The sequence below is a fragment of the Bufo gargarizans genome, chromosome 4, assembly GCF_014858855.1.
Source record: "Bufo gargarizans isolate SCDJY-AF-19 chromosome 4, ASM1485885v1, whole genome shotgun sequence".
In the NCBI taxonomy this organism is placed as follows: Eukaryota; Metazoa; Chordata; class Amphibia; order Anura; family Bufonidae; genus Bufo; species Bufo gargarizans.
This window is the reverse complement of record NC_058083.1, coordinates 236,818,831-236,839,389: the sequence shown is the minus strand read 5'-3', so window position 1 is coordinate 236,839,389 and position 20,559 is coordinate 236,818,831. Positions and strand designations below refer to the sequence as shown.

At 43.1% G+C, this 20,559-nt stretch overlaps 1 protein-coding gene across 10 annotated transcripts in view; it reads left to right on the top strand.

The window, feature by feature from the left end:
• DST (dystonin) overlaps positions 1–20,559 on the top strand; it is a 566,706-nt gene that overhangs the window by 16,006 nt on the left and 530,141 nt on the right. For all 10 annotated transcript variants that reach the window (XM_044290838.1, XM_044290839.1, XM_044290836.1 and 7 more), the window contains exon 3: positions 8,474–8,665. In XM_044290838.1, the coding sequence (XP_044146773.1) occupies positions 8,474–8,665 (192 nt within the window). The remainder of the gene's footprint in view (positions 1–8,473; positions 8,666–20,559) is intronic.

Below are 20,559 nucleotides of genomic sequence, written 5' to 3'. Positions count from 1 at the left end.
ACAAAACTAGCTAGTGAGGCAGGAATACAAATCACAGGCAACTGTGGCCATCATCTGCCTGTTTAAATAGCCCACCCTCAGGAAGCACCGGTGCTGAGCCTGATTGGTTTGGCATCCTTGCACCCAGATAGGGCAACCAGCCCTGACAGAGCTACGTTGTGAGCAACGCCATAGTGCGGTGGACTTGCCATGTGAGCCCAGACGGGTAAATATGTGGCAGCTACTATATGTTGTAGAACAGACTTCCTTCTCTACAATAGATAGTAATGAAGGGATTGTGTATGAGAAATGCCATCAGGTTGAGCAGCCTGACAGAAATTCTCAGCAATCTAAATGAATGCAGGTGCACCCACCTAAGCAGATCTGCAAATAAAGGTAACTTGTCCTAGTCACATTCTAAGACTGGTTGCTAGACACCATTTGTATATCATTCCTGGAGAAGCCTTTTAAGGATGCATGTACAAAAAACATATAACATCAACGGGAATCATATATGCATCAGCCTTTGTTGTAGTGTCATCTTGGACATTTTTTATATTGCATGAGCATGCGCATGTCACAGTGGGGAGTGGGGAAACCCCCCCACTGTACAATGTAAAGAGATAAAGGGGAAGCAGCTAGGCCGGGACGCCGGAATCAAGGAGCAGGTCACCTCCTATTGCATACCTAATCCTTACCCTAACTCCTCACCGTATGAGCGGACCTGGATGGTAGGAATGCTCATACCAGGATACCTATGGCCCTGAGTCACCCTGATAATCCCTCATATAGGAGCAGGGGAGAGATGACCTGTTCTTCCCAGACATGGATGAACAGGAGTCTCAAATGGCCTAGCAGCAGGGAAAAGGGAAGCCCATACACAGCTAGAGGATCGGCAGGTAAGAACAACAAGGCTACTTACTTACCTGCCGAAGCCTCCACAACTGGAACCCGTGCAATATTACAATTAATTTGGTGCTTGGTCTCATGAGATTTATTACCTTACCAGGGATAAATTGTGTGGAAGGAGGAAGGTGGAGGTTCATAAAATTTTTTTTTTTACCATACACCTCCCCGTAACACTGTTTTTAATGGGTTTTAAACTGTTTTGTGATCATGTTTTGGACATTAATACATTTTGAGATTTGATCATGTGACTTTATGGTTTGCGCATTTTCTTGTGTTCTTTGTTGGAACTGAGCAAAAAACATATAAATTGAAAAATGTGCTTATACAGTGAGATGTGTATTCGCTTAAATAAATTGGACATTAGCAGGATTTGTCGTCTCCTTCTACATATAGTTCCTTTGGCAAGTCACGTGTTAAATCCTGGTTACAAATGGTAACTCTGCAATTCCAATAGATGAGTTAAAAGGGTTTTTCACCTAAGCACTTTATTCCATAGAGTCTCTCCACTACATGTAAGTATCTGTAAACAAGAAAGGTGCTATTTTTATATAAAACCACCACTGATGTTTCTTAGGTTGCTCACCAAAATTTTTAACGGTTCTGGTCCGATTTGCATGAATTGGTTGTTGAAATCAATTTTGGTCTGAATACATTTGGTTAGTGCCCTGAAAAATATCCCCTTTTTCTCTGTTTTACACCAAGACAGCATTAGTAATGTCAAAGTGATATGTATGGCTATGGGTAAATGTGTCATGGCTGGTGGTAACAAACAGCCTGTTTAAAAACACACCGCGCTGTCAGATTTTTTTAACATGAAAAACATTTTAAAAATGATCCCTTTTCGGTGACAGATGTCTTCTTCTCTGTCTTCCCACTGTAGAATGGTGGTTGCCATTTAGAGAAATTGATTCATTTAGAATTGATTTGTTAATGTCCAGCTGAGATCTTTTACAGTTATAGCAGTCATCATTCTGTACAAAATAAACGTCATGATGCCAAAAGGTAATTTATTATTTAAATTGCATTGCAAGCATGTATATGATTTTATAGTACTTTGCTGGGATTCATGTTGTATTATGTACTAATGAAGTATTAGTCATGTAATGAAGCTCATACGTTATGTGGAATTACACAGGGATTATTAATTAGCTTTTTCAGTCCCCAGTAAATATTAACTCTATTTTATACCATATAGTATGCATTTCACAGTTATCTGTGTAGATAACTGTGTGCTATATGATGATAAAGTATAGTGTCAGTGTAAATGTATATACTAGATTTACTGCATTTACTTCACTTCCTCATTCTTTACCCTCCTGTGTCATAAGAGTGTAGGTCACTAGCACGTATTTCAGCCCAGGCTTCATATCACCATGGGAAATTCTCTGTACTTTTTAAATTAAAATATATTCAGTATAACACATGACTATTAGGAAATCTGCACTGAGCATGTGTCTATATATATACACTGTATATAAATGCAATGGCAGCACCAACCTTTTGATTTGAAAATTGGGTGCAAGCTCCAATAGGAAAAGCGTCCCAGGATAATAAAAATAAAAAATAGAGCAGCACTCCGGTATGGTGAAAAAAGAAAACTGTTTATTCACCCAGTAGTGACGCGATGTTTCGGCTCCAACATGAAGCCTTTCTCAAGCCTTGAGAAAGGTTTCATGTTGGAGCCGAAACGTCTCGTCACTACAGTTTTCTTTTTTCACCATACCGAAGTGCTGCTCTATTTTTTATTTTAATAAATATATATATATATATATATACTCTTTCCTTATGTACCAAAGTAGAGAGGACCCTGCCCGCAAGAGTTTACAATCTATAAGGATACAGTAAGTGAGAGTAAAGAGCTTGTCATGGCGGTAGAGTGGTAGCATGGTTGTAGGTTTGTCTGAAGAGTTGGGTTTTTAGGTTTCTTTTGAAGTTTCCACGGTAGGTGAGTGTCTGATATATTGCAGTAGAGAGTTCCAGAGTATGCGGGCTGCACGGGAGAAATCTTGGAGGCAGTTGTGGGAAGAGGAGATAAAAAGGAAAGGAGGTCTTGTGAGGATTGGAGATTGCGTGTAGGAAGGTATCTAGGGATCAGGTCACAGATGTATGAAGGGGACTGTCACGGCCATGGTCATGGTCGTGACTCTTGAACCGCATGCTGTTGCCTGCGGTTTGTATGTAGGTGTTCAACCACAGGTGAGGGCCGCTAGTGTGCTGCCTCACTTGTGGTTGCCGCGGGCAACAAGTTATGTTGTACTGTTGCAGCATAGCAGCCTGAGCTGTTGTTAGGCAGCTTGCTGTAAGTGCATGCGGTTGTACTTGGCAACTTGGTTTGTATGTGTGCACTTTCCTTGTTTGGTGTGCACAGGGTTTATTTGTGTGTATTCCCCTTTAAGTTGCTGTCTTCCCTTCCCTGGTGTTGGAAGGGTTAATTCCCTTCTGTGTGTGTGAACATTGGGTGTGTCTCTATGTGGGTGTGTCTCTATGTGGGTGTGACTACTTGGCCCGATAAAACCTCAGTGTATAGTGCAGTTCGGAGGGGTGCTTCAGACATGCTTTGCTGGAGACACTCTCCTGGTATTTCCATCTGCCAGTGGGGTCCACCCTTGTGGTCATAAACTAATTGTGACTCTTAAGTTTATGTGATGTCCACTTGATGTTTTCCTTGTTATGTTATGCACCTATGGATCTGGGTTCTTGTGTGTTTGTGTGTGTGCTGTGTCCACTGGTGTTTGGGTGTGGACACTTGCTGTTTTGCACGGGATCCAGTCTGTGTGTCTGTGGCAGGTAGGTGTGGAAGTGCTTTTCATCCTCCTGCCATATCCATAGGCCGTTTATGTCCTCTTCCCCTTGCAGCTTGGCTAGTGAGACTCCTGTTCCTCCGTGCCTAGGAAGAACAGGTCGTCTTACCCTGCTCCTTGTTCCAGGGCAATCCTGAGGGCTAGCAGGGACCCCAAGGCATCCGGTGTATGAGTCCTCCCACCTTCAGGGTTGACTCATATGATTAGGAGTCAGGGTCAGTTTAGGGACGCGATAGGAGGTGACCTGCTCCCTAATACTGTCGTCCTGGCCAAGCAGCGCATAACATCTTCTGGCATCGTACGGCTGAGGGTTTTCCCCATCCTCAGCCGTGACAGGGACATGTTGTGGACGGCCTTGTAAGTAATAGTAAGTGTTTTGTACTGGATTCCCTTGGCAGTGGGGCCACACTCTGTATTGAGGAATGTGTGGATCCGAGAGATATTTTTGAGTTGGAGGTGGAAGGAGGTAGCAAGTGCTTGGATGTGGGGTTTGAAGGACAAAGCAGAATTGAAGGTTACCCCAAGGCAGCAGATCACTTGACTGTGATAGAAAGGTCTGATGAGGGGGATTAGTAAGATGGGGGGAAAAATGCTAAATTCAGTTTTATCCTTGTTAAGTTTTAGAAAGCGAGATGAGAAAAAAAGGCTATAGAGGATAGGCACTGTGGGATTCTGGAAAGTAGGGTGGTGATATCTGAAATAGAGAGGTAAACTTGCTTGTCATCAGCATAAAAGTGATACTGAAAGCCATGGGACTCTATGAGCTGTCCCAGGCCGAAGGTGCAGATTGAGAAGAGCAGGGAGGGACACCAACAGAGATGGGACAAGGCGAGGAAGTGTTGTGTAAGTGGGAGACACTAAATGTCCGTTATGATGTGATCCTGGATAGGGCCAAGTCCGTAACGCCAAGAGATGCGAGAGTTTGTAGCAGAAGGAAGAGGTCAACTGTGTCAAAGGCAGAGGATAGGTCAAGGTGGAGGAGGAGAGAGTAATGGCATTTGGCTTTAGCAGTTAGCAGGTCATTGGTAACTTTGGTAAGAGCAGATTCAGTTGAGTGGTGGAGTGGAATACCAGATTGGGGTGATTGCTAGACAAAGATGATGGATCAAGGGAAGGCTTTATGAGGATGGGTGTGATGGTAGCATGTTTAAAACAGTAGGGTTAGTGCAGGTATGGGTTAGGGCAGGGTTAAACTATGTAGTGAGGTTGGGGATGAGGTGGGAAGGGATCAGGTCAAGGGCACACATGATGGTATGGGATCAGGTCAAGCGCACACATAATGGGATGGGATTGGGTCAAGCACACAGGGGGTGAAGATGTGTTCTAGAGAGTAATTACATAGGCCTCACGCCTTATAGAAAGGGAGAATATTTTTCCAATGACAGGAGGCCATAGACACATAGGCATGATCACACAAGCCTTTCATTATCACAATGCTCATTTTAGAAATCATAGATATTTGTTATGGGAGAAGATTTTTTTTCTTAAAATCTTTCCAATGAAATTCCATCCGAAAGCTACTTAACATAGTGTTTCACTGTATGTATCGTTCCTTATATAAACTAGCATAAAAATAAATAATACAGCAGGACAGCGCTGGTGTCATCAAGATCTCTGCTGACACAATACGGGCTGCCTTGTGCTGATAGCTACTATATTCTGCTGATGGTGGCACTTTGCTTCCTTAGGGATAGACCACTGGCAGACTCCTCTGGTAGTACTTAAATCTCCCATAGGAACCAAAGTTTGAGCATTTTCAAATCCAATCTGCCAAGAGTGGGGGGAAAGGGGAAGCTGGGCCAGACATATGTTGTTGATTGCAATCTGTTTGCATGGTCGTAAGCACACAGCACACATATTGAAATGTAACATGTCAGCAGTCATTTTTCAGTATACAAAAATGTTCCTTTTTATTTGAATGTATAGCCAAAAATAAAGCTGGTACATTTCAAACTGGATTTAGACATAAGTTATTAATTGTTCAACAGCTACTAGTTATCTCTCTCAGCCATAAACCAGTCCATATGGATTTGCCAGGGACCATATGGTAAAAGGCTGTTCCATGTAAAATCCTTCAATTGAGGAGGGGACACTGCCTCCGTCTGGAGAAGACAAAGTTTAGTCTTCAGAGGTGTCTTCAGAGGCGTTCCATAGGAACTGTGAATCTGTGGAACAGTGTACCTCAGGAAGTGGTAATGACAGAAACATTGGATGGTTTAAAAAAAGACTTGGATGAATTATTATAATTATAGAGGTTTTCTGAGATTTTTATAGCATCTCATCGGTGGGGGTCCTATACCGAGGACTCCTGAACTGTTTGAGAAGGCACTGGTGTTGGCAGTTTTAAATTAATCACTATGAAAATGGGTAGAATTCTGGTTCTCATTTGCCTTTCCTAAAATTCATATCCTTACTCATTGCTTGGTGTCTTTTTTTCAGCCATTCTAACTATGTAATTATATTATTTCTATGATGATAGTGGGGTAATTTTGGCTACTTAAATGGGCTTTCCTGTTAACAACATTTATCACCTATCTACAGGATAGGTGATAATTGTATGGTCCCTGGGGAGGTCTGAACGCAGGGACTCTGCCGCCCCACCAATCACAACAAAGGAGGTTCTCGAGTCCACTATGTAAATAGTGTGATAGTGCACATGTGTGACCACCGCTCCATTCTCTATAGCAGCTGTCCCCAACCGCCGGGCCGTGGCCCAGGATCAGGCCCTGGAAGATTGTATGCTGGGCAGCGGCAATACAGAGGAGCGGAGACAAGCTCATCACACACAGTGCGCGGCCGTACAACGGGAAGGAAGGATAGCAGTCCTTCCAACTGTGATGCCGGCCAGCCACTGCCACCAATGAAAATGCTTGAAAAGGGCTAGTGAGCCAGGGATTGGTTAGGTCTCACTGCCCCACCAATGGAAATAAACATGATGGCCCGAGTGGGGAGGGGGGTTGTTGGCATCCAGTTTCAGCTAGTATCTGAGGGAGTGAGCGGGAGAATGACCTGCAGTTCCTCTACCATGTCACTGTCACGGGGCGCCGACGGCAGGATCCCCCTATTCACCGCCGTCAGCGCTCTGCAGTTTATACGGAGCAAGGACGTGCGCTACACCCTCGTCTCCAAAGCAACGAGGGACAGGGAGGATCTGGCCGCGCGTATTCCCTTGGCGCAGTCAGCGTCCTTCGTGTCCATGGCAACTGCGATAAGCCTGAGCGCCGAGGTGATCACTCGGTGCTCGGCTGGATTCAGGAGAATGAGTCATGTGACGCTGGCCACGTCGCATGACTCCTCTTCTCCACTATTTAACAGGCAGCCTGCTGGCCACAGGTTGCCTGTGAATTCAGTCTCTTCCTGAACTTGTTCTGTGTGACATGCAGCTAGATTCCCGACTTCGTCCCCGGTTGCTCCCTGCATTTATTGGCTTCTCCTGGTTTGACCTTTGACGTGGACTTGACTTCTCTTTGATGATCCTTTTGTACTTTAGCGACATTCTGGTTCTGACTCGGCTTGCTGACATATCTGTTGTTTGTCTTGTATGTCCCTCCGTACTTACCCAGGCTACGGAACGTCGTCCAGTTGTACCTCGTTGCCTAGGACGAGTGGTGCAAGTAGGCAGGGACAGGGGTGTGGGTGCAGCCAGTGGTCACTACCCTCTACACCTCTTTGTGACAGTCACCTTGAAAATATCAGCAGTGCAGCAGAGCCCTGTGCAGCAGAGACCAGTGCAGCAGAGACCAGTGACTACTAGACCCTAGTCAGTTTTGTGAAGCCAATTCAGGTATAGTTACCATGTCAACCTGAAATAAAGGCAGGGAGATATCAATGTAATAGCAAGGCCTTTTTCACACTGATTCTGCATTATGGCGAGTTGATAAATAATACATGTAATCGTTATATAGTGTTATATATTTTAATATGCACCTTGTGTTTTGTTATGCACATGAATCAGTCAGCACCGACCAGCACCCCCTGCCCCAGAACCCCCCACCCCCACCCCATCCGGTCCCTGGGGAAATTGTCCTGCATGAAACTGGTCCTTGGTGCAAAAAAGATTGGGGACCACTGCTCTATAGGACCAACAGACATAGGTGAGTGATATACTCAGCAGTCTCAAAGAAGCAAATGGAATCGTGTCACACATGCACCCCACTGTTCTATTTACAGAGGGGACTGGGGGACCACTTACTTGTGATGAGTGGGAGTCCCAGCAATCCTAACCCCCTAGCGATCATGCTTTTATCACCTATCCTGTGGGAAAAATGCTTTATCTCAGGAATCGGATCAAATTTGTTGAATCAGCAAGCAAGTCGTTCCTGTAGCCTGTCAGCATTCTACTAATGGACTGACAAGGCAGCAGGGAGCTACCGCTATATTGCTGTGTAATTGGAGAGCTCCCACTGCTCTCACTGGGTTATTCCGATAATTAAAAGTATATTTGGGAATTTCTGTATGTACAATTTAAATGCATTGGGCCATATTTTAGGGATATTAAGTGACCATTAATCAGGCTAGTAATCTCAGAGCATTTTCTTGAGATCAGTCTCTGAGATTAGGTACTGATAAATCAGAGAATAGGTGAGGACTTTGTAGTTAAAGGGACACAACAGTTCATTTAAAAAGATAAGCTATGAACCTCCACTGTAGGACACTGGTGTTTGTATACCTTTAACCTGGGTGTGCATTTACTCATTTACTGTTGGTTTCTAGTAACCTATGAATAGACTGTATGCTCAATCGCTTTGTTAGACATATAAATAGAACTTCTCATTTTCTGCTAGGGATTCAGGCCAAGCCCTCGTCACTTGCGGAGGTACGCCCGAACCCGTGTCGAAGAGACAAAGCCCTTGGATGAAGTCCACCAGAGTGACCATGATACATCTTCACCTCTAAGAAAGCGAAAGATCAAGAGAAGCAGCCGGGTTCAGCCAGAATTTTATCAATCCGTGCAAGTAACCCCCACTCGAAAACCGGTATGTATTCTGTATCTGCAGGGCAACATCTGATACCTGAGCACAAGGTTGTGTCACATGGAAACCCCTGGCCTATTTACTCAGCATGGTCCCAGATCTTATAAGCTACCCGCTACCGTATGTACAGTTGCAGGCAGTGTAAACAATTCATCACCGTCATGCTGCATACAGCTTTCCTGGAATTTATTTCTCAAATGTGGTATGAAATACTAAAATAGTAAGGTCAGCACTCCAGGATAGTTAGAATGATGTTGGGTGGAGTGACTTACAGTTTATTAAAGGGGTTGTGCCATTCATTTATTATGTAGATAAAGTTAATACAAGGCACTTACTAATGTATTGTTACCATCCACATTGCTTCCTTCGCTGGCTGCATTCATTTTTACATCACATTATACACTGCTTGTTTTCATGGTTACGGCCACCCTGTAATGGTGATGGCTGCGCTTGCACACTATAGGAAAAAGCGCCAGCCGCTTTACTGGCCCAGACTGCGGGAGCGTGCATAGGCTGGTGTTTTTTCCTATACTGTGTATTCACAGCTACTGCTGCTGGATTGCAGGGTGGTCATAACCATGGAAACGAGCAGTGTATAATGTGATGGAAAATGCATACAGGCAGCAAAGGAAGCAACATGGACAATAACAATACATTAGTAAGTGGTTTGTATTAACTTTCTCTACATGATAAATGCTATTTGCTATAGTGAAAAACCCCTTTAGTGCATAGAAAATCCACTGTGTGTACCAACAGGACCCAGTGATATTTAACAATTAGAAAATCAGCACAAATATTAATAGTACACCTATGGGGACACTTGGGTTCTCCCAGACCTTTGGCAACTCCATCAGTGATATAACATGCCTCTGCTCTGACTACACAGCTGCTGCCATTGCTTCCCTTCCTACTGTCATAAAATGATGTTCATCTACAGTTATATATTCAATGGGAGCATTTATACATGTGCAGTAATCTCCACCTGATTGTAAATACGGGACTTTTATCATATAAAGTGCATCAGTTAGCATACATTGTTTATGCAAGGACAGCATAGTAGGGGAACAGCACCATTTTACTATTAGCCCAAGCAGCACAAACATATAGTGCCATGTGGATAATGGGATCTACAGTATCAGAGTTATGAGTCCACTGCATTCATGCAGGACACTTGTAGCCATCAATCACTATCATAATGTTTTTCCATTGTTTCAATTAACCCCTTGCCCATACTATGCTTCTCTTAAAAAGTGCATAATACCATGTTGACAGATCATATGAAACGCTATCACTATATTAAATAGAAAGGGGGCAATTGGAGAGCTGCCACCCCTAAAAAGTTATTATTATTTATTATTAGAGCGCCATTTATTCCATGGCTCTGTACATATGAAAAGGGGTATATATACATAATAAAAAAACAATTGCACTAAGCATGAACAAGACGTGATACAACCTGGTAGAGAAGGAGAGAGGGACCTGTCCATGAGGGCTTACAAGGAATGGGAGAAGGACACAGTAGGTGAAGGTAAAGCTGGTCATGGCGGTCTATCAGCAACAGGGTCACTGGTTGTAGGCTTGTCTGAAGAGGTGGGTTTTCAGGTTTTGAAGGTTTCCACTGTAGGTGAGAGTCTGATATGTTGGGGTGGAGAGTTCCAGAGTATAGGGGATGCACCAGAGAAATCTTGAAGGCCATTGTGAAAAGAGGTGATAAGAAGAGAATAGAGAAGGAGGTCTTCTGAGGATCGGAGATTACGCGTGGGGATATATTGAGAAAGCAGTCAGAGATGTAAGGAGGGGACAGGTTGTGAACGGCCTTATATGTATTTATTAGTATTTTAAACTGAATTCACTGGTCAATGGGGAGCCAGTAAAGGGATTGGCAGAGTGGAGAGGCAGAGGAGTAATGGGGGGAGAGGTGGATTAGTCGGGCAGTAGAGCTGAGGATAGATTGGAGGGGTGAGAGCGTGCTAGATGGAAGGCCACAGAGGTGAATGTTACAGTAGTCTAAGCAGGAGATGATGAGAGCATGTACAAGCATTTTTGCAGACGCCTGGCTGAAGAATGCACGGACTGGAGGCGGTAGGTGGTAGAAAGAGCTTGGATATGCAGTTTGAAGGACAGGGCAAAACCAGGGGATCCATTTTTACAATGTAAACCAATTAATCTGGTTTGTTTACATCTTTTATGTAGCACTTCCTGTTGTACCAAACCGATGATGCACTTCTTCTTTCTCTGCCACAGCTCTAGCACTGTCCCTAACAATGCCCATCTAGTTTATAGCTCCTCCCACCCAGCTAGTTACATAGACACTCCCCTATCACTGCCCCTAACAATGCCCATTTAGTTTATAACTCCTCCCACAAAGATGATTACATAGACACTCCCCTATCACTAAGTTCAAAATATGAGGCACATTTATTATTAAAAGAGAAATGTGACATGCACAAAATGAATAGATGATGGTTTAGACAACCAAATGTTGGCTATATCACATGTACATAAACCATAAAACATGAAACATAGAACACAAGCTAAAAAGGGGTAATAAAATATATAAAATGTATAAGCATAAAATGTAATTCAGATGCGCAGTTATGGATGCAGTGGTACCCAAACATAAAGGCGGCGGAGGACCTATCCGGTCTGGAATAGTAGTTATTTAAAACTCAGGTAAAAAGGGAAGAGGTTCCGTTCAGCCGTTGGTACTGACTTTTTAGTAATCCAACAGATCTGTAGTCCACCAATGTACGTATGTTAGTAAGTCATACACTGCGTTAGATAACAGTGTGTTAGTAAGGAACAGTTATTTACAGTATGGGAGGAGTCAGAAAAAAAGAAGGTAATATTAGCCGGCAGGATAGTCATTAATTTGACTCCGTAAACTGTTGCTTATGCCCCCAGTAATTTTTTATGCACCATGTCGCTGAACCAAATTGCCATAAAATCAGAAATGTAGTACTTTACCAATCCTGAAGATTTTCTCCGGCGCTCGGTAACTGGATTCAGGGATCGTATGTCCCACGTGGTGTCCCACGTGTCCCTGACGTCATACGTGGCGTCCCACGTGGTGTAGATGGTTAAGGATTACTGGTTCCTTATGAGCGGACTTGTTTGAATTGTAGAAGTTGGCTTTTTTTTTAGCTGATCAAGCCTAACAGGAGTAGTAAAAACAATAATTTTCAAAAGGACAGATGTGGAGATGGTGCTTTGGGGACACGACCGCACGACAACAAAAAAGGATACACAGATGAAGACACTCAAACAAGAAGATATCCACACAGACAGCCCAAGACACGTCAATAATAGTAAATCTAAGCCAAACTCAATTAACTGATCATTTACAGATATCATTACTCAATGTTGACCCCAACAGTGACACACGAAAGCCCCAAAGTACCATCTCCACATCTGTCCTTTTGAAAATTATTGTTTTTACTACTCCTGTCAGGCTCGATCAGCTAAAAAGCAGACTTCTATGATTCAAATGAGCCCGCTCGTAAGGAACCAGTAATCCTTTACCATCTACACCACGTGGGACACCACGTATGACATCAGGGAAACGTGGGACGCCACGTGGGACATACGATCCCTAAATCCAGTTACCGAGCGCCAGAGGAAATCTTCAGGAGTGGTAAAGTATAACATTTCAGATTTTATGGCGCATAAATAATTACTAAAAAGTTAAAACTAAAAAAATATATAAAAAAATATAAAAATGTAAATCACCCCGTTTCCCTAGAATAAAAAAATAAATATATAAACAATAAGAAAAATAAAAAACATGGGCATTGTTGCATCTACAAATGCCCATACTGTTAATATATAAAAATATTTATCTCATATGGCGAATGGCGTAATGAAAAAAAAGTCAAAATGGCCAATTCGCCATTTTTTCATAACATCACTTACCTAAAAAATCTAATAAAATGTCATCAAAAAGATACACACACTCCAAAATGGTACCAATAAAAACTACAGATTGTCCTGCAACTAAGAGTCCTGACACAGCTCGGTAGATATAACTATAAAACAATTATGGGGGGTCAGACAATGGCGATGTAAATAAAAACAAATTCTATTTTTCAAATTTTTTTTTTCAGTATCAAAACGCAAAAAAAGCTATACATATGTGGTATTAAGCAAGTCAGTGCCTGGAATAAAAGAATAAAACATGATATAAGGGTATTCTGCTGGTGGAGAAATGTTAGAATTAGGCATGCTGTGTAATTTCAGTTTTTAATGCAGTGGCAATGTGTGTTCATTACAGATTGTTGGGTTTTCTGTTTGCTGAATTTTTGCCTGTTTGATTTGTGACTGTGAACTATGCAAATTTCTGCTATTTGCCACTACTCATTTAGCATTCCAATGAGCTAAAGGGATCTCTATGGGGGAAAAAAATGCAAACAGTCCTTTCACTGTTAACATTCACCATAGATTAGAGGACGCTGCAGCCAGAGTGCTTTTTGAAGGTTACTATAGTGTTACTGTGTGTTCAGTTCTATACGTAATGTCATATTAATTATAATAGAAAGCTAGGAATCCATTTCCAGTAATGTTTGTGGACTAGATTGTAGGTCTAGGCACGTGTTCAGCATTCACACCACATAAGTATCATAAATAAGGAGCAGCTGATATGTGATGATATACAAAAAAATTATAAAACCCATACATACTATTAAAATCCCCTGATGCTGCCAGCATCAGTGGTTGTGTGGTTCCCCTGCTGGCCTGTGTTTACCTTGGTAAACCAATGCCTTACTGGCACGTGCCCACTCAAGTCGATCGCTGACTGCATTGGTCACATGTCATACACACTGACACACATGATGCCAGGACTTGCAACTGTCCTTTAATACTGAGTAGTGTGCTGCATTCACACGTTTAAATTCACACCATCCAATAGAAGCAGATTTTGAATGCAATCTTCAGACACCAATAAGGATTATAGAGGCAGGTTGGATGTCTGCAGTTTAGCACTTAGGTGGTACTGGCCTAGTAATGTTCTGGGTAATGGGTGTCTTAGACGTAGTCCCTCATCTCACAGCCGTGTCTTTAAATGCTGGATATAGTTGTTCACTCTGCTGTCTGTTTTCTCAAGGATTCACTTGAGGCTTAGAATAAAGTTGATTTTTCTAGAGAATCTGGAGCAGGAGCTCTGAGGTGTGCTTCCTCTTCACACTGTGACTGTTCTGGAACTCCCCCTCCTGGCACAAAGCAGGACCAGCTCACTTCTACCAAGAGGGGATGAACAGGGTGGTTAGCCATGTTCATGTCACCCTTTGCCAGTGATTCCCTACTGGTAATAACTGCCAGATGTACAAAATACATAACAACATAACAATATAAAATACAAAACCTAAGTATTTACAATTGTAGTACCCCCAGGTCTCCAGAAGTGAGAGCAAGAGACCGCCAGATACAGTTCAACTCACCTCCTACAATCCACCGAGTGAATGTAACACCTACCATTCTGCCTTACAACTCCTGCATGGCACATACAAATGGCAGCTATCGGTTTCTAGGGGATGGGTCCTGGTGGAGGCATTGGTGCCTCATGTGTGAAATCATGATCATGTGATGTACCATGCAGGGGCGTAGCTAAAGGCTCATGGGCCCTGGTGCAAGGCTTGGACCCCCCCTTCCCTCAGTGCTTTGTGACAAGGGGCAGGAAAGCACATAGGCTTCATGCTGCCTGAAGCAAAAATTGTAACAGCACCCCCCTTCATGCCAAATTCTTGACCTAACCCCTTCCCTCCAGCCACAGGTGTGTAACTTGAAGACTCTGGGCCCCAGTAGTATGCAACACCAGTGCAAAATCTATACCGGAGCCCTCCCAACGAGCACTTTCTAGAATACCAATGTCTTATTATGAGGCACAAGGATCTTTGGCCCCATCAAGTCCGGTAGCGACTGCTACCTCTGCAGCCCCTATAGCTACGCCCCTGGTACCATGGTTGGAGGCAAAAGCATATGCTACTGTATTCTTGTATGCCGCATGTGTGGTAAGTTTATGATAGCTATAAAACAATTTCGTAACAATATAGAGCTTTTGACCACCCTACCTAGAAGAAGGGGACAAATGAGTATGTCTCAAAAGAGTATAACTGCTGAACCATGCTACAAAGGGTTTGTATGTAGTCTGTAACCGTGGCGACATATAGGTCTGCATAGGAGACGTAGACACAAAACAGTAGATTTTTTATTGCTTTATATTAAATGCAATAGATCATTTAAAAACATTTTTTTAAATTGAACATCCTTAAAAATCATAGCAAAAGTCTGAACAATTGAACATTTGCATTTCAGTTCTTCATGGAGCAGAGGCAACTTTTAAAGGGTTATTCCCACCTCGGTCTTTCCTGAGTTAGGGCTCTTTCACACTAGCGTATTTCTTTTCCGGCATAGAGTTCCGTCGTCGGGGCTCTATGCCGGAAAAATCCTGATCAGGATTATCCCAATGCATTCTGAATGGAGAGAAATCCGTTCAGGATGCATCAGGATGTCTTCAGTTCAGGACCGGAACATTTTTTAGCTGGAGAAAATACCGCAGCATGCTGCGCTTTTTGCTCCGGCCAAAAATCCTGAACACTTGCCGCAAGGCCGGATCCGGAATTAATGCCCATTGAAAGGCATTAATCCGGATCCGGCCTTAAGCTAAACGTGATATGTGTCGTGCGACATTCATGTCACACAATTTATTGCAATGATAATCCATGGTGTCACACTGCGACATACAGCAACAGGACAGCTGCAAAAAAACATCCAAGTTTAATTAATGACTGTTGCGCAACATATGTCGCAATGTACTGTATTTTTCACCCTAGAAGACACACCTGCCCATAAGACGCACTTGGGTTTTTGAGGATGAAAATAAGAAAAAAGAAATTGAACCAAAAGGTGTGCCTTTGGTGGGTTTTAAACTACCCTAATGGTGGTCTGTGGATGACACTATTATGGGGGATCTGTGGATGGCACTGTTATAGGGGCATCTGTGGATGGCACTTTTATGGGGGCATCTGTGGATGGCACTGTTATGGGGGCATCTGTGGATGGCACTGTTATGGGGGCATCTGTGGATGGCACAGTTATGGGGGCATCTGTGGATGACACATATATAGCATCTTATGTGTCATCCACAGATCCCCCATAACAGTGTCTTTGTGTAGTGAATGGGGGCCGGCATCTGTTTCTGTAATGGCAGCGGGGTCTGGTGCAATCACTGTATTCTACTACACCGGGCCCTGCTCTCTGTAGTATACGGCGCTAGTAGCGTAGCTAGTGGAAATGATGAGGAGTCAGTTGTTATCAAACAGTTGAACATTTACCAAATCAATTGTCTTCAGGTAGTCAGTACAGACACAGTTCATTTGTATGATATAGGTGATGATTCAGAAATAAGTTCAATTGTATTCCTTTAATCAGGTTTAGGCAATTGTCAGTTAAGGAGTTCTCTTTAGGATTGTAATGACCGGCAACACGCACAGGGAGGAAAACAGGGAAAGCCCTGCCCAAGGGAGAGGGAAAGGTGGTGACCCCTAACTCACCTAGCAGCTGGCACCTGCCTGCCCTGACGTCCCTAGACGGGTTCCTCACCCGTGCGGCGATCACGTGCCTAAACCCTGGCTTTCCCTGAAATGAGCCCTAGATAATGAACAGGCCGGTGGGATCGCTAGTCCTCACCACTGCACTAAGAGGGAAACACCAGGGAGAGGACAGACAAACACAGACAAACACAAACACCCAGGTGGACGGCAACAATTGTCCACAAAGGTCCAACAGGGATCCGGAGGGTAGCGTTCTAAGGCAACACTCAGAGAACGCAGCAACACAGCTCCAGTGGGTCAGAATAGATGTCCAGGCAGGAAGCTCTATATCTGGCAACCAGAGAAGTGTGAGAGGGGAATATAAGGAGGATTGGGAGTGCTGGACAAGGAACAGCTGAGAGAAGGAGCTACGGATCCCTGAGTGAGCCAAAAGGGTTTGTAAAGCAAACCCAGAAAGCTACAATAAGGAAACTTCCCTATCTGACATAGAGCGTGCAGCCAACCGCTGCGACCTCCTGACCCCGGGTACAACGGAGTCAGGCGTGGCTCTTGACACCCTCGTGACAAGGATTGACTCTTTACAGGCAAGACTTCTGTAATTATCCTATTACACTCTGGTACTAAATATGCTGTTTTCTACTTATCTTGAGCTATCCAATATGGGTGTTCCCCTCGCGGTATGCATCAGTATTCTGCTACATTATTTGCAGGATGTTCCCCTGAAGTAATCAGGTTTTTAGGTTTCCACTATAACCCGGAAGGCTTCTAGTGAATAAGGACAATTCTGCAGATCAATTATCCATTTGTGTCCCGGCACTTGGAAAGTTGCTCTCAGGCACTTGTACTGATGAGTTCCATAAGCTAGATTCAGCTGTAACCCTCACTAGGCTTGCTTCATATTTAGACATAGACTTACTGTCTTGTGCTTGGCTGCTGTAGATAAATGTTAGGTGTACTCCCTTAGCCTGGCCATGACCAAGGGTTAGAAATAGCAGACTACATGGTGGACAATGCTTGTTTCTCTCCTCCATACACACTGTACTAACTCACCTCACTTCCTCTCTACTCTTCCCTCTACTACAGCGGTCCCCAACCAGGATCGGGCCCTGGAAGATTGTTTGCCAGGCCGCAGCAATACAGAGGAGCAGAGACGCCAGGCGCATGCAGGCCCAACGTGCACATCACACAGTAAAAAAAAAAAAAAAAAAAGGATAAAAAAACAACTAAATATTAAGTATAAATTACCCCCTTTCCCAATTTTTAATATAAAATATATAAACAATAATTAAACATATTACATATCGCCACGTCTGAAAAGTCCAAAGTATTAAAATATCCCCAAAAATTTCCTATGTGGTGAGCGCCGGCACAGAAAAAAAATAAAAAACCTAAGCCCCGCCCCAGAATCCCCCCCACTTCCCCCCCACCCGGTCCCCGGGAAAATTGTCTTGCATAAAACTGGTCCTTGGTGCAAAAAAGGTTGGGGACCACTGCTCTACTAGACACACCCAAAGCTATATATAGTGTGGTGCCAGCACCACCTAGGGGCTAATGGGTGAAATGACAATGTCGGACTGATAATGTGAAATACCACACATTAGATAAATACATAAATATTCAGATGTTTAAAGTGTCCCATTTATACACTGATGTGGGACGCTGCACACACATGTCACCGTGCAGCCCTAGCCTTACAAAAAAACAAAGCAGAAGTCATTTACATAGTAAACAGCCTGCACAATAGTTTGAATGTGCAAATGAACAAAAAACGTGTTTTCTCACATAAATCCTTAGTCATAATAGGAAATTTCAGAAACTTTTGTTGGAAATATTAGATGAGGGGGAAGTGCAATGCAAAACATCTTAGAAAAGTATATATAGATGCCTTTAAAGGAGTTTTACAGAGGCTTTAATACTATACTATCCTCTGAATAGGTCATCAGTATCTGATCGGTGTCAGTCCGACACACAATTCCCCCGCTTCCTCACACCTGAGGGGTTAAACGTTCATAATTGGCGTTATCGCCAATCATAGACTTTGCCTCCAGGTGTCTGATGTATAAAACAGCAGCCCCCCGGCAGCCACAATGCCCGCTCAGCTTGTGAGTGAGCTCCATCTTTAACCCCTTCGCTACCAGGGCCGTACATATAGGGCGCTGGTGGGGTCTTTAAACATGGAGCCCACTCACACGTGCAGTGGGCGCCATAGCTCTGCGGGCACCATAGCTCTGCTGTTTACTCTCTGAAGAGACCCAGCGTATTACAGCTGCAGTGGCAGGCCAACATAAGAGATCAGCAATTAGAGAATTACTATACTCCTTATGGGAGTGTAGTAATATTCTCTAAAAAACAAAATTGTGGACATTGTAGCCTCCTAGAAGGGCTACAAAAGATTTGTAAAAAATAAAACAAAAATGTAAAAAATATACCCAAAAAATTTAAATCACCCCCTTTCCTTAGAATTTAAAAATAAATATATAAATAATAACAAATATAAACATCATAGGTATCACCGCATCTGAAAACTCCTGTACGATTAAAATATAAAAATATTTTTCCAATACCGTGAATGGCGTAATGGAAAAAAGTATCAAAATGGCCGATTCGCCATTTTTCTTCACTTTCATACCCTTTCATTTCAAATGTAATAAAATGTGATTAAAAAGACACACACACTCCATGGTATTAATAAAAACTACAGATCATCCTGCAAAAAATGAGCCCACGCACAGCTCAGTAGACATAATTATAAAAAAAGTTATGGAGGTCAGAATATGGTGATGTAAAAAAAAAGTTAATTTATTTTTTCAGTATTTAAACATATAAAACCTGTACATATGTGGTATCGTTGTAATCATACTGACCCTGAGAATGTAGGGAACAGGTCAGTTTTGCCACATGCCGTAGGGACAAAATCCATAGAACTATTGTGGAATTGTGTTTTTCTTTCCAATTCAACCCCATTTGGATTTTTCTTCCCTGCCTCCTACTACATTGTATGCCATAATAAATGGTGGCATTAGACAGTACAACTTGTCCTGCTAAAAAACTAGCTCTCATATGGATATGTACGGAAAAATAAAACAGGGAAGACAGGGAAGAAAAATTAAAACGAAAAAAACCTCTGTTATCCTAAGGGTTAAAGACCCAACATCCGCTCTACATGTTGGCAAGGGGCAGGGGCGTAGGTAGAAATGCATGGGCCCCATAGCAAAAAAAATTTATGGGCCCCCCCCCTCACATATCTATCGGGCCTCCCACCACCCCTTCCAGAGCTCCCAGGCAAACACCCCCATCCTAGATCTCCCACCGCCATGAGCATAGAAAAGTCAGTGGAAAAAACAAATAAGTATATGAACCTTTTAATTCAAAATTGAAAACCATTCAGTAACTGATAAAGTGGCCAATCTGAAACATGAAGAATTGGAAAAAAAATTATAATTAGTAATTGTATTTAAACATAAAGTGTGTGTGTGGTGGGGGGCTGGGGGATATTAGACTTACTTGTAAGACCTGTATGTTCACTAGTTGTGAAGTGTCCTCTTCGTAGTCTTTTTCATCTTCTTGATATGTCATCATTAAATGTTACCTGTAAAGGAGAAGGGAAAGGGGAAAGCTTTAAGATTGGATCTAAACACACAATACTACCCATCTGTTCTTTTATACTTACTTCAAACTGTACTTGTTATTAGCTCTTCCTCCGTGAAATTCTTATGGGACAGCAGCAGTGGACAGGAAGACAGAAGCGCGCGCCGTCTCCCCATACAGCTGGTCGGTGGGGGTGCCAGGTGTCAGACCCCCCACCGATCTTATATTGACGACCTATCCTGAGGATAGGTCATCAATAGAAAAAGCCCGGCCAACCCCTTTAACTAATCCCTAATGTGTATGTGTTCATGTGGGCTCAGCTACATACTATAAGGGGGTCCGATTCTGAGAACCGGGACTCTTATGTTCCTGTTCTGAATTGAGCGGCAGGGCATATACCCAGGCTGCCACTCTATTCATTCTCTAGAATGGCAGGACATTTGCTTGGCCTAACGCTCTATCAGGTTGAGAACAAGGGACCCCCGTTCTCAGAATCATCGGGGTTGCGACCCCTGCCATTCTGCTTGTTAGCCTCTATTCTGTGGATAGGGAATAACGTTCACACGTGCCATAATGACTTTAAGAAAAACATTAAACAGTAAAATAAAATCTTGACCAAAAAATTTCACATCAGTAGTATCAACGTGAACGGTTGGCTATTCACAGAAGCGTTCAGCAATGTAACATGTACTGTACTATTCACCATATTGACCTTATTCCAAGTCTAGTTGTAATTCATTTCCGTAGTACGCCCCCCGTTCC